The sequence below is a fragment of the Sebastes umbrosus genome, chromosome 8 (assembly GCF_015220745.1).
Source record: "Sebastes umbrosus isolate fSebUmb1 chromosome 8, fSebUmb1.pri, whole genome shotgun sequence".
NCBI classification, from domain to species: Eukaryota; Metazoa; Chordata; class Actinopteri; order Perciformes; family Sebastidae; genus Sebastes; species Sebastes umbrosus.
In genome coordinates, this window is record NC_051276.1 from 9,032,803 (window position 1) to 9,046,869 (window position 14,067).

Consider the following 14,067-nt stretch of genomic DNA (forward strand, 5'->3'; position numbering starts at 1 on the left):
GAGTCTAAGCGGATATTTGTGCCAAATTTGAAGAAATTAGAGAATGGGACGTACGGAAAACCGAAAACATAAATAGTAATAGTGATAAATAGGAAGGTTTTAGTGAAGATGCATGTGTTTGGGAAGTAGTGAGCATACGACTGGATAAATGGCAAGTAAAAAAACTGATGTTTTTAAATAGTTTTGCTGTTGTTAAACGTCGCCCCCGTTCACTAACCTGACCCGCCAGATGGTTTGTTACACAGAGCCATCTGAAAAGCCGTCATTGGAAACTGTTTGGAAAAGGACAAGCTCTGAAATGAAATATTTGGCAGGTGATTGGATGCATCATCTGTCAATCAAACTCCAGTTGGGAAAAATATTTTTTTCCATTGCTCCTCTTTCAATGAGGAAATACTCTCCAGTTCTGATAGAACTGATGCTATAGCAGCATCTACGCTAACCTCTTCTGGAGCTGCCATTGTAATCTAGAACGAACAGTCGCCTCTCTGTATCGTCGCGTCACACACACCTAAACCATGGCCGTATAGCTGCAGTAGCTCCTAACAGGATGCTGATTGGTCTGGTCACTGGCTGGCCGGACACAAACGTATTACTTAAAGCCTGACCAGATGGATTTTTGTGTGATATGTGATCCTGCAATTCTCTCGTGATCTCGTGACATCACGAGAATCCAGCTGCGCGAGGTCACCCATTTACTTCAGTTGATCAAGACTTTTCTCCGTTTTTGGATTCTCCGTTCACCGTGGAGGCGTGCAGCGAGAGAAACAAAGTTCTTTCAAGAATTCAAGGTAACACGGGGCGAGTAACTGATATGCAAGTGATATATACAAAGGATTGGTTTGAGATCTGACTGTTCATGTTGCGAAACTGGTGGCACTGTGATTTTAGCGATGAAGCTGGTGAGTAAGATAAAACATTTGATTCTGTTCGAGTACACTGATGTTGTTTTCCAGCTCAGAAAAGTATTAAGGGGTGAATTACCAAGTGAAAAATGTGCAGTGAGTCAGTTCATGCTACTAGCTTCATAAATAAAACAAAACTCCTGCTATGATTTTAATTTAAAATTATATGACTTTCTGTTTGTTTGTTTGTTTTTTTGTATTGTTTTTAAATCTGTTTTCCATTCCAGTAAGGCTGAGAAGTTAAAGTCTGCATACTTGTACAATCGACTGACTCCATGTGTAGAATTAGAAAACAACTTTGGAGCTCCAGGAGTGGTAAAAAAAAAAAAGACACTATGATGGACTGAGACTGTCTAATGTGTGTGTGTGTGTGTGTGTGTGTGTGTGTGTGTGTGTGTGTGTGCGTGCGTGTGCGTGTGTTTACCTTGCCGTCAGAAACCCACACAGCCTGCATCTGCTGCTCTCTGATAGAGTCTTTGACGCTGCCGTACCAGGCGTCATTGGCTGAGTTCAGATCAACGGTGGCTGGATGAGAAAACCATCCAAACTCAGCATACACACTCAAATAACAGCAAAAACACAGCTACAGCGCTACTACTACTACTACTACTACTACTACTACTACTGTGTATTACACCTGACTGAATTGTCTTGCACGTGTGTTTTTTACTGTACCAGTGAATAAGTGAGAGCAGGTCTTCCTCAGTTTGACGGCCTGTTCGTAGAGTTTGCGGGCGCTGCGGTTGGAGTTGGGGACGATCCTCTGTCTCATGGCCTTGATGCCGTGCTTGTTGTCTGGGTTGAAGAAGATGACAATGGGGTACCACTGGGTGTAGTTCAGGGTGTCCACTGCCTTGGGTGTCACATCCAGCAGGGCGTGCTTGTCCTGTGTGGCGTGAGGAACGGGGGGGGGGGACATAAGGTAAAGGTTGTCTCACCAGGCAAGCTGTGGATCAGCTCAGAGTATATCCTCCTCTGGCTTATATGTTCCTAACATATAAGCCAGAGGAGGATAGGCACGGATTTTATATTGACCGTCGCCCTATATGGTTCTAGTTAGCACCTTTATTTGATGTCCTCTGATTTTATGATCTCAACGAGACTTCCTCAGTAAAAGTGTTTTACTAACTAACTGTTAACCTAAACCATTAATGAAACGGTTGGATGAATGAAAGGTGTTCAGGGGTTGGTTATGGTATGATGCAGGTAGTTGGTTGAGAAAATCCTTTAAATCTACCATTTCAGGGATAAAAATTGATAAACTTTAATAGGTCTTTCCTAAAATAAATGTATTGGACATGTTTTAGACTGAAATTGTGTGCGTGCATGTGTGTGTGTGCTTGAGTGGGCACCTGCTCGATGATTTGTCGGATGGTGTTCAGGCGAACCACTCCTGAGGACTTCTCCGATCCGGCGTCTTTCGGCTCGGTTTCTAACATAAATAGGAAGGTTATTTAGAAGCAGTAATAGGACATCTATTCACTTGGGAAGGAAGACTTTCTCTCACACAAACACATGGTCAGAAAGAGGCTGGTAGAGACTCACTGGCAATAACAAACAGGTCAGGCATCTCAGACGCCAGTTTCTCATTGGCAGCATCGGCGATGGGGCCGAACAGCACCACGGGACGCCGGAAACCAGCTGCAACGACACGCTGTCAGTTACAACGCCGTTCACGGTTTATAACACTTACATCATTTACACACTGTCGGGCCCACCTTCTCGGAGCACCACTCGTTCGTACGCTGGGAAGCGGGTGGCCAGTGTCTGACCGCTCAGGTTTTCCCTGCTCTTCCTCAGGTCCTTCCTCTTCAGAGAACGATTGCCTCGCAACCGCCAGAAGTCCGCTCGATCGCCCGCAACGGCTTTATGAGAGCTCTGGACACTGGCCATCTGCTCCGCTCTGACAGGGACGACAAAATACAACTGTCACTAATCCATTCATTATCCACATACACGTTCATAAATGACATTCATTTTCATTTACATTCGTAAATCCAGTTCTGAAGCTTTGCGGTGCAAAGATTGTACATGCAATAGAAACTGATTTCCTCTCGCCCAAGGTCAGGATGGATGGATACATTGTGACTGTACTTTATGTCCGCTGCCTCTGTCTTTTATTGTGGGAGAACTTTGTGTCATCTCCTTTAGATAAATGCTATAGAAATAACCTATACTTCATTAGCTATTAATTGAACACACTCTGGGCATTTTAAAGTCCACATTCATTTCCCCAGTGTGACTGTGTGGTATAATCAAAAGACACAAGACTCATACTAAAGCATACAAACTGGGACATGTGTTGTCTCATGCCAGTGATTTACTCAGCCTCTGGGCTCCGGACCTGTAATTACAGCAACCCTCTCGGGATAATTAGTGTAATGTTACTGGGGTGCAGCAGTGCTGTGCATCCTTCTTCCTAATTTCGTGCCATTGAAAGTAGGCTTGTTAATGAGAGAGATTCAGAGGACACTGTTCACAGTATATTGCACACATATTATAGTATTTTATAATGATTAAGGTTCTTCCTCTATAGTTATATTTAGGACCTGAACACTGTAATAGTGACCTTCTATTCTATATGGTTTACTGCTATTTAAAGTGTGTAAGATCTGGCCAGAATTTTAGTTTAAAACATTAAAAAAATGAACATTATAAACAGAATGTGAAGAGGTTACAGTGTTGACGTTATGTCAAAGACGTCTATGTATTGTGTTGCAGAGATATCTACTGAAATGAGGATTCTAACCAGCTAGCCCCGGCCCGTCCTGTCTTGTAATACAACTTGTTCCTCTGAGAGGTGATAGTGAGTCACTGTAGCTTCCAGTCTATTTGATGATGTCGGCTGTAATAGGGTCTATAGCTCTTGGTCTCTGTGAGGCTATACAGTTTGAAACTGGTGATGATGGTATGTTTAATAAAGTCGGTGTCATTGAAGTCTCGACTTGATAAATCATGCAGGCGATCGCTGCATAAAGTGGTCAGACTGCCGGTTTGAATTTGTTGTACGAAGCCCCCACCCAGTTCCGCCATTAGAGAGAGCTGGTTTCAGATGCAATTAAATGATGTGAAAAGCACTCTCTTTGAATCATACTGAGGCCTTCAGCCCCTCTGGAGGACACTGATGGCCCTTACCCTACCTGCTCTTGTTGGGGATGATGCCCTTCTCCAGCAGCTGCTTGTCCTTTCCAACACGGATTGCCAGCCAGTTGCCAAGCTTGCCGTCGTAGAGGGTGTCCACCACCTTGAAGATGTCCCCCCGGCTGAAGGCCAGGCTCTGAGGAGTCTCTTTCTCGTACTCAAAGTGGGTCCGGATGAAGAAGGAGTCTCCACGCCCCGACACCAAGATATCATTATAGACTAGACAAACCAAAAAATAGTGAGGGATAAAGAGAAGGGAGCGTTAAAAAGAGTTCGAATGAGGCTCAGACAAAGTGATGACTGCTAGTAACTTGAGGTTCTCAGACGTTCTCCAAGTTCAAGTGACGTCTGCTGGTCTATTTTGACCATTAGACCCTTGTGATGAATTTGGATATAAAGTTTTGAAGTATTAATTACACTGTTGGGACTGCTCTATAGAGACAGCAAATCCTTAAGGTGTCAGATGTATACTTATTTTCCCAACAGACACTTTAATTAAAATTATTAAAAATATGAGGGTCTAATAATGTTATTACATTTCAGCCAGAGGACCATTTATAGTCAATGATAAGGCTCCGCTCTCTGAGGGAGCTCTCAATGAATCCGAGCAGTGATGCGGATTCTGCTGAGAGAGCTAATCCCCCCAAATAAACACACATGAATATTAAATCGGAGTTAAATCAACAACCAGAAATACCAAAAAAGGACGAGGTTGGGGTGGTGGAGGGAGCGATAACTACAGCGATAAGTGTGATAATGTTGCGTTGTAAAACGGTGTGATTATGATTGGATGTTACCTGCCACATAGCTGTGAATGAGCCACTCGTGGCATTTCATTAAAGGGGACCTATCATGTGCTTGTCACTCGCAAGCCAATCAGAGCAGACTGGACTTTTTCGGGAGAAAATCAAAAAAGTACAAACCTGAAAATGAGCAAAATATGTTCTCTTTAAAGGTTCTCTGTGTTTTGTTTTTTTACCTCTTGTAGCGCTGTGGAGCTGTGAGCGGATCCGTGTTTGGTTTATCTCGTGCACAAGGACGCACGAGGACGCACATGCATGCCATGCGCACATGGGTGATGTGATAGACACTCCTGCCAATAGTTTCACACTATTTCACTGCTCTACAGGGGGCAGTAACACATCAACATATGCTGCAATGTGCCAATAAAGGAAGAGAAGAGGAAGACTGCAAATTACTTGTGATCCATCATGTCTGAAATTCCACATTTGGGCTCCGTGATGACAACTGAGCAATTTCCATTTGCAGAATAATTCCCATTGGAAAGCTAAAAAGAACTAGTAAGTGGACCTTTGAGCTTGGACTATTTCCTTCCATGTACTGTTCTCTCCAAAGGTCAAGAATGAACTTCCATGCACAAAATTACAGTCTTGTTTGCACAATCAAACCAAAATGCGCATATTTGTCTGACTGTTGCATGGAAATAAACTATACAGCCTGCTCCGGGCTCCTGCGAGGCTTCCTGATTTGATATGTGTGGTCCGACAAAAGCGCTGACCCAAAAGGACCAACAGAGGCAACAGTCATACTGACAACAATCCACTGCTGCCGAGGCCGGCTGGCTGCACACGAGGCTTCATACACACTGTGGACTCAGCTGCAGCATATATTCAGTCTACTTGAATCTCACACACAAACACACACTGATAGAATATATAAAACAAAGGGTTCCCCTTGCGTAACCTTCTTCTGGTTGAGTACACCTCCAAATTATAAACATATTATGCAGTGTTTCTTCTAGGTTGACTGCTTTGGCCCGGCGGAGGGCGGGGGTGGGGGCTGTTTGTGTTAATTATATTGTGCACTAACATTATACTACACCGAATTTCGTTCTCAAATTGAGCACAACCTGAAAATGAGAATGATATATCCCTTTTAAAGTATTTTAGTTGCTACTAGAACATGTTTACATGCTTTAATGTTCAAAAAACACATTACTTTCTGTCTGAATGGCGGCACGGTGGTGCAGTGGTTAGCACTGTCGCCTCACAGCAAGAGGGTCGCAGGTTCAAATACGGATTGGGGCCCTTCTGTGTTGAGTTTGCATGTTCTCACCGTTGTTAGCGTGGGTTTTCCCCGGTTTCCTCCTACAGTCCAATGACTTGCAGGTTAGTCTGTCTGAATATACCTGTATTCACCCTCTGTCTGAAACACTCCGTTTTAGTGCCTGTCTCTTTAAGCCACCCTCCCCTGATTGGCTTAATATTGGGTATATTCTATTGAACCTGCATGTGACATAGGAAGGGGAGCCAAATCTGATTGGCTTGTTGAATCACGTGTTTTCTGATTTAGACAGCCCACAAAGAAACTGACTGGGTTGTCTTATTTAACAGTTTGTGGGTTGGAAGGCGCTCCGGATACCCAGATGTATGTGCACAAGCACTGAAAAAGTGAGTTTTTCATGATATGTCCCCTTTAAAGTTTCTTTAAATATTTATCTGTCACTTTTCTAAATCCACATGAACCAATCTGCATAAATTAGATCCACCGCACAGCACTCGCTTGTTACTCCCGTTATGTCCTTCTTCCAAAACAGTGGTGAAGAACACCAGGAACAAATGCCATTAGTTGAGTTTTCATTAAAACCAAACTATGACTGGTGTGTTAACTGCATGCCAAATTAATCAGAGCACACAAGGGCAAATTGCCTCCTAAGTTACCATATGACCAGTTGCTGAAAAGCAATGCAACATTTAAAAGGCTATTATTTAAACGGAGTGCGGCGCAGTGCTCACTCCACATAAAACATCACTACATTACTATCCTGACCCGCCAGACGGTTTGTTACACAGAACCATCTGAGAAGCCGTCACTGGAAACTATTTGGGAAAGGGCAGGCACTTTCAAAAAATACTTTGCAGGTTTGGATGAACCACCTGTCAATCAAACTCTTGCCGAAGTCAGTCGGGAGAAGAGCGAAAACATCTTTTCCGTTGAGAAAAGCCTTCAGTGCCGTTCTTTGCTCTTCTTTCAATGAGGAAATACTTTCCATTTCTGATAGAACTGTTGCTATGGCAGCAGCTACTGTACGCTAACCTCTTTAGGAGCCGCCACCGCCCATAGCTGCCAGTAGCTTCGCACAGGATGCTGAGTGGTCTGTGATCTGGCTTTAAGTTTGAACTAACGAAGATCTATTTTGCAGAATAAACACATACATTTGTTGTGCTGTACTTGTGAGGACCTTTTATGGATTGTCCTGAAATGTAACTCTAACCTGAAAATCCTCCAAAAAGTCCTTCCTATCCAAAATGAACCTTGCAGTCGCCACCGTGACCTCATCTCCTCCACTGCCATTTGTTTTATTTATGTTGAGGATCTGCCAACTCTCTCTGATGATGACGTAAATGTCCTCTCAACAGTGCTGCACTTTGAAGAGTTTCAGTTTTCATGTCATGTCAGTGCTCTGCTTCACTTTGTGATGTGTGTTTTTGCTTCATAAATAAATTCCTCCCAATAAAAAGGCCAAAGCCCCCTTTTCTTTTTCAGAGCCACAAGCTCAGGGGGCCAATGTGCTGATTACATAACACAGTTGGAGGCATGTGCCCATGTGTGTCACGGTTGGCTGAACCAAAACTAGCCTGATCTGGTCTAAAAGCCTTGGGGGACCAAGCTGGTATCTCCATCATTAAATGGAAACATCAGAGAGAGAGAGAGAGAGAGACTATGGTCCTGTGGTGGGAGTGTGACAGCTGGCAGAGCATTGTGGGGAAAGTACACTGTGTTCTGGGATATTCCACAAGTCACTGACAAGCCTCCAACTGAGTCAGTTAGAACGGCTCCGAATAACACCTTCCATCATTTCTAGCATTTCTAGTAAAAAAAACTACCCTACTATAACTGTACTGTCTCTGTCTGTGGCTCTCAGCTTCAAGCCCACTGGTCCTACTGGAGATAAACATCTTTAAAAAACAATAAAAAGGCTCAGTTATTTCCTAAAACAGCTGGTCACTGTAGTTTTATCAAACGTTACTCGCATTTGATGCTCTAGTGAGTATTTGGGGCAGCAGGACGGTGTATGTGATACCAAGTCAAAATAAACTACAGTGTGTGTGTGTGTTCATGGGGATGTATCGTATATAGTGAGTATATATAAATAAGTTTGTCCTGAGGGTGATACTAGAGAAAAACTATAAGGACTTGGGAGCATGAATGTGCTCAGTAAACTTTATGGCAATCCAATAAAATGATTAAATTATGATATGTTGTTAGTAATTTGGACATTTTGGTCCAAAGAGGTAAAAGAAGAACGTTTCTAGGGGGCTGAAAATAATAATAATAATAATAAGAAGGGGTCCTCTTCTGAGGATCATGAACATGCTCGTTAAATGTCATGATAATCTGCCTTACAGACTGTAATATATACAGTATATATATAGTTATAAAGTTATATAATATAGTTTTAATGTGAGAAATGTAAGTCAGACTATGCTTCTGTGGAGGGAACGTTTTACCGTCAGGTTTGCTCTGTGCCAGGATGGTGACCACTTCCCCTTTAGGAATCTCCAACAGGAAGAGCACTGCTTCCTCTCTCACAACACCTTGGAAATCCACATTGTTCACCTTCAACACACAAACAAATGGCACAATAATTAGGACTGATTGCTATTCAGAGAATAACACTCATATTTTTTCCTGTAAGCTCACATTCACATTGCAATTTGAACTATGTCGTCTCTGAGTTTATTGTTTTTTTATGAAATGGAAATAAACTGTGTCTGGACCAGGTACCTTTAGGATTTGATCTCCGATGCGCAGGCCCTCTTCCTCAGCAGGACTGCCCTCTTGGACACTGGCAATGAATATGCCAACATCATTTCCTCCTGCGAGCCTCAGCCCGACACTGTCTCCCTTCTGGAAATTCACCATCACCGTGTTTGGCCTGCGGGAGGGAACGTACATGCTGTCATTAATGATATGGGTTTACTAACACAAGAGTGCAAAGCAAATGTGCACATTTTCCATACAAATCTGGCTCTTGCAAAATGTCAGTCCTCAGTCCTGACAATTGTGCAACTATAACACATAAAGTTGGCAGTTTGCAGGTCAGGTTGGGGTGGTTGATTAACACATATTTTTGCGGGTTGGGCAGTGCGGATTGGGAGGGGGGTTGCAATGTAAGATGTGGCCAGAATATTATTTTAAAACATTCAAAAGATGAACTAACATTATCAGCAGAATGTGAAGAGGTTACAGTGTTGACGTTATGTCAAAGACGTCCATGTATCGTGTTGCAGAGATATTTGCTGAAATGAGCATTCTAACCAGCTAGCCCTACGGCCCGTCCTGTCTTGTAATACCACTTCTTCCTCTGAGAGGCGATAGTGAGTAACTGTAGCGTCCAGTCTGTCCTCAGTTCAGCATGAGAGGACCAAGATGTACAGCTGCCCCGAGGGCTTGTTAATCACGTTAAAGGTACAGGGTCTGTGTACGTTTTTTTATTGGATTAAATCCAAAGTGTCAGAAATGAGAAAATGACTCGTATTTTTGTTTTCGTCCTCCGAGACCTTCTTCAGTTAGCAATTAGTAATTGTACTTTGAATACCTCTCTGGCAATTATTACAGTACACACTGTATAGAGAGCAGGGTGAACACAGCTGCTGCTGCTGATAACAGTAATGATTTGACCTTTACACTCTGGATCTGTGGTGAAAGTGACATTGTTATATACACATATATAGGTCCAGACTCAAGCCATATCATCACTGTTTCACATGTATTCAGTGCCCAGAGACATGAGGTTCATTCCTCCATTCATTCACACAATTAGTATGAGTTGGGGTGGATTTATGTACTGATTATGTGAAGGCCATAATTAATACGGGCCTCACATCTGTTCTCATATATATATTTTCACATCATTACGAATAAAATACAATTGGGGGAAAACAACACAGTAGGCTTAAAAAGTAAAAGTATGGAGAACTGTGAGTAGAGAAAACTCACCCATATATTTTTTCATCTTCTGGACTTGGTCGGAGGAGAATCTTGGGCGTGGTTGTTACAGCAACTGTAGATAACAAAAAAAAAGAATCAGGGAGAGTGTTGTTAATATCGTCTATGCTTACAACTGTTATGTCAGTAAAAGTAAATGTACAGTGAAGCTTTGGAAATGACCAATTGGTTCAAAGCATGCCCTTTGCTGGAGAAAACTAATGATGCAGAATGGACAGACGCAGCTGATATGACATACCAAACTTTTTATATCTATTTATTTACAGCTCCAAATATTGATATTTTTTTCAATCTAAAAAATGACAATACATTCAAAGATGCACTAATCAATACTTACAATAAAAAAGTGCACCAGCTGCTTGCGGTGGGGTACCAGCGCTATGAACGTTTTCTAGCATGTAGGGCAGCCTATATGGCGCTGCATCATGTTTTGTCCATTTTAAGGCCACCCAAGAGGGCGCTTCATCCCGTCTTTGTCTACTGGAAGAGCACTCTAGGGGGGCACATTATCATGTTTTCTACATTTAAGGGCACCCAAGAGGGCACTTTACCATATTGGAAGTGCATCCCAGAGGGCACTACATGGGGGCTGTAGCCATGTTTTCATTCAATTGCCAAGTGAATTTTAAGTGAACTTTTGAAATGTTGCAGAAAAGAAATGCACATTTCCATCAACCAGTTTGTAGTGAATAAACTCGGCTACAGCGTAGTTTGGTCAGAAGTTGGCGATATAGGCTACATGTGGCTGTAATCCGGCAGTACAGTAGAAGAAGAACTAGTTGCAAACCGGAAACTAAACAAGACGCACACAGCAAAAACAGCTGATCAGTAATGTGAGTTAAATGTTCGCTATGTCAGAACTTATTCGGCAAAGGCGTTTCCTTATCACGTTTAGCACATCAACTCTTTTTTTCAACAAAGGCAAAAAATACCTCAAATGAGGGTAAGAACTTTTTTGCCTTTTTCTTCCATACAGCTTTTCTAATGCAATATTTAAAATGTGCATATAAATACGTGGATGGAAACACGGCTAGTGAACAATACATGTGCAGCAAACAGCAGACAGACACAGTAAAGACGAGCTGGTGAACATCGTGGAGCATTTAGCAGCTACAAAGAGACAGATATTTCCCTTGGGAGTTGGTGGAGACCAAACCAGAGCTAAAAGCAAAGGGAATATTGGACAGTCAGTTGAACACAAACACCACTCCAAATAAATGCTACTTCTGCGACTGAGTTAATGTGAGTACTGTGAGGACTGTGAGGACGCTGCCACGGCAGACTGAGTTGGACAGTGTTGTGAGTGGTAACCTGGAGGCTCCTCGATGTGCGGTGTGTCTTTGTTAGGCTCAGCTGAGGCCTGGGGGTCTTCAGGTACTCTGAATGGGGAGGCCATGGCTGACATCTTGGGTGTCCTCATGGGTTCTTCCCTGTTTCACACACGAATAGGAACACACACAGACAAGATGAGAGGTTTTAAAGGGACTACAACGTATAACAGCAACTGATTAAAGAGTATGCTAAAATAGCTCATGTAGTGTAGGAGGTGGACAAGATTACAGTAAGACCTCAAGGCAATAGGAACTAATGGGACACCTAATTAGACAACTACAATTAGTGCTCATTGAAGCCTTTTGATGTCTTTTGGGGAAAGTTAAATTTGAAACTCAAGTCAATCAAGACACATCTAACTCAAGTCTTAAGTCAATATCCCATTCCTTTGCACATCAAAGTTAGGTCACAAGTCTACATAACCACACTGGAAGTCAGTTGTTTCAGGTGTTGAGACTTGTATTTTCTTGATTTCAACTCATCCATCCTACCTGGGGTTGTCTCTTTCATTAGAAGAGTGGGAGGACAGGTCAGACTGGCGGGACCTCCTCTCCTCTGGGGGAGAATAGGAATGGTATGACTCCATCTCTGATATGTCTGACAGACAGACAGACAAACAGACAGACAGACGGACATCTCAGTTAGACACACAGACTGTGTAACACCACCACCACCACCATCACCACCATCATCATCACCATCACCATCACCATCACCACCACCATCACCAACACCAGCAGCAGTAGAAAACGGAAGCCCCGTCTGTCAGAATTATGAGGACAAACTCTGGGGGCCACGGCTCAGTACTCAGGATAAAAGCAGCTATTAGTCCAACACACCATATTCATAGTCCGGAAATAATCAGAACAGCATTTTTTGTTCAGATTTGTGTAAAAACACCCAAAGTTTTTTAGATTATTTTCCTACCTTCCAAGCATCCATTGTTTTCCATATTTCGTATCAGTAAACTTTGAAGATCAGCTTCCATATTGTGTGTATATTCAGTATAGGATAATTAGCAAGTTCCAGTTCTGATCCTGGTCAGTTTGGTGACACCTGTGTTACTGGTGATGTGTATTTTAATAATACAGGGTTGTTTGAAATAAAGACCATGATGGGCAGCAAACAAGTCCTGAAGAACAGTGTTGGGCTTTGAGGTGACTTCGGTCTAGTGGCCCTAGTCGGAATTGCAGGTCACATGACGCCCAATGCCCCCAACTAGTCCAACAAAAATCAATAAGTGTCAATGTGCTGTATCAGCATTTTTTGTGCAATTCATGAAAGCAGGGCGTCAGCCTATTCAGGACTCCAATGCTCATGCTATATGGACCCAAATATGCAGAAGCATGAGGGAAATCTTAATTCTTTTTAACTCTCTGAAACTGACATAATGCCATTGAGTCCTCACATCCAGAAAAGTGGTGAAAGAAGGACGGATGGGTGCAAATACACTGAACACTATTGAAAAACTGCAAAAATGGGGTTTGATATAATGTATGTCTTTAAGATTATAACTTTAAAGAGCTACAGTAGGACATGTTCAGACACTAAAGAAGTGCTTTCTAAGGATCCATGAGGCCCCAGTGCCAGTATAAGAGGGCAGCTCCGGGCCTCATGGGAGTATCTATACTGCTTTATAACCCAGAAACAAGCTGATGGAAAGTGCTTACACACAGTCCTGCTCTCCACAGAGAGCTCCCTGGCTTTCATTCAGTTCCTGTGATTTATTTTCTTTTTTTTTTTTTTCATTTGAAGTGAACATGGGTGGCAGAGTCTTTGATTTGGCTGCTTTTATCCGTCAGAATGTGGCACTCAGCACACACACCGCTCTGAAGAGAGGGAGAGAGGCTGACGATGGTACACACCAAGAAACCAGAAACAGAGGAAATATTTGAGAGCTCAGGTGCGAGACGACAAGCGACGGAACCACATAAATAGAGAGCAAATAAAGAAAGTGGCGATAAAACAACACGCCATGATAAAAACCAGCAGACAAAAAAAGCAGATCTTTTTTTTAGAGGCCGTGTTTCACGAGGTACAATCTAGTACTGGACGTGTTAATTAGTTTGATTAGGGTTAGAGACATTCTGCATGCAGGGCTGTAAGCGGAAGTGATGGAGTTTGAAAAGTGAGAATGAAACATGGAAATGGAAAAGAGAGAGAGAAACGATGTAAGACAGAGGATGAGAGAGACAGACAGAAAAAAAAGGGAATTTTGACAATAATGTGTCAAACCTGATATGGCCAAGTGTCACCAACTTCCATCATTCAGAGTTATATAGCAACACAAATTTGCACAGTGTGTTGATGATCACAAAGAACCAATCAATATTGAGTCTGCCCTATAGAGGCGGGTCATAAGGATGGCGATATGGGCCGGTCTATCTATCTGTGGGTCCATCAAACACTCACACACAGATTGGATATTCCTGTCTGCGTCTGTTTTGCCCCTTTTTGTAGTCGTTTTGTGTCTCTCTATAGTCATTTTGAGTCTCTTTGTAGTTCCTTTGTGTCTTTTTGTAGTTGTCTTATGTCTATTTTGGTCATTTTGAGTCTCTTTGTAGTTCCTTTGTGTCTCTTTGCAGTCATTTTGTGTCTCTTTGTTGTTGTTTTGCCCCTTTTCATAGTCGTAGTGAGTCTCTTTGCAGCTGTTTTGGTCTCTTTGTAGTCTTTTTATGTCTCTTTTTAGTCGTTTTATAATTTTTCGTGGTCATTT

The 14,067-nt window shown here is 42.5% G+C and overlaps 1 protein-coding gene across 5 annotated transcripts in view; it reads right to left on the reverse strand.

Annotated features, from left to right (window-relative positions):
• The window catches only part of LOC119492522 (tight junction protein ZO-2-like), a 79,481-nt gene that overhangs the window by 11,279 nt on the left and 54,135 nt on the right, over positions 1–14,067 (reverse strand). For all 5 annotated transcript variants that reach the window (XM_037777019.1, XM_037777016.1, XM_037777015.1 and 2 more), the window contains exons 8-18: positions 11,843–11,948; positions 11,331–11,449; positions 10,011–10,074; positions 8,796–8,946; positions 8,519–8,627; positions 4,046–4,265; positions 2,624–2,808; positions 2,451–2,546; positions 2,258–2,337; positions 1,581–1,791; positions 1,330–1,430 (exon numbers count right to left, since the gene is read on the reverse strand). In XM_037777019.1, the coding sequence (XP_037632947.1) occupies positions 1,330–1,430; positions 1,581–1,791; positions 2,258–2,337; positions 2,451–2,546; positions 2,624–2,808; positions 4,046–4,265; positions 8,519–8,627; positions 8,796–8,946; positions 10,011–10,074; positions 11,331–11,449; positions 11,843–11,948 (1,442 nt within the window). The remainder of the gene's footprint in view (positions 1–1,329; positions 1,431–1,580; positions 1,792–2,257; positions 2,338–2,450; positions 2,547–2,623; positions 2,809–4,045; positions 4,266–8,518; positions 8,628–8,795; positions 8,947–10,010; positions 10,075–11,330; positions 11,450–11,842; positions 11,949–14,067) is intronic.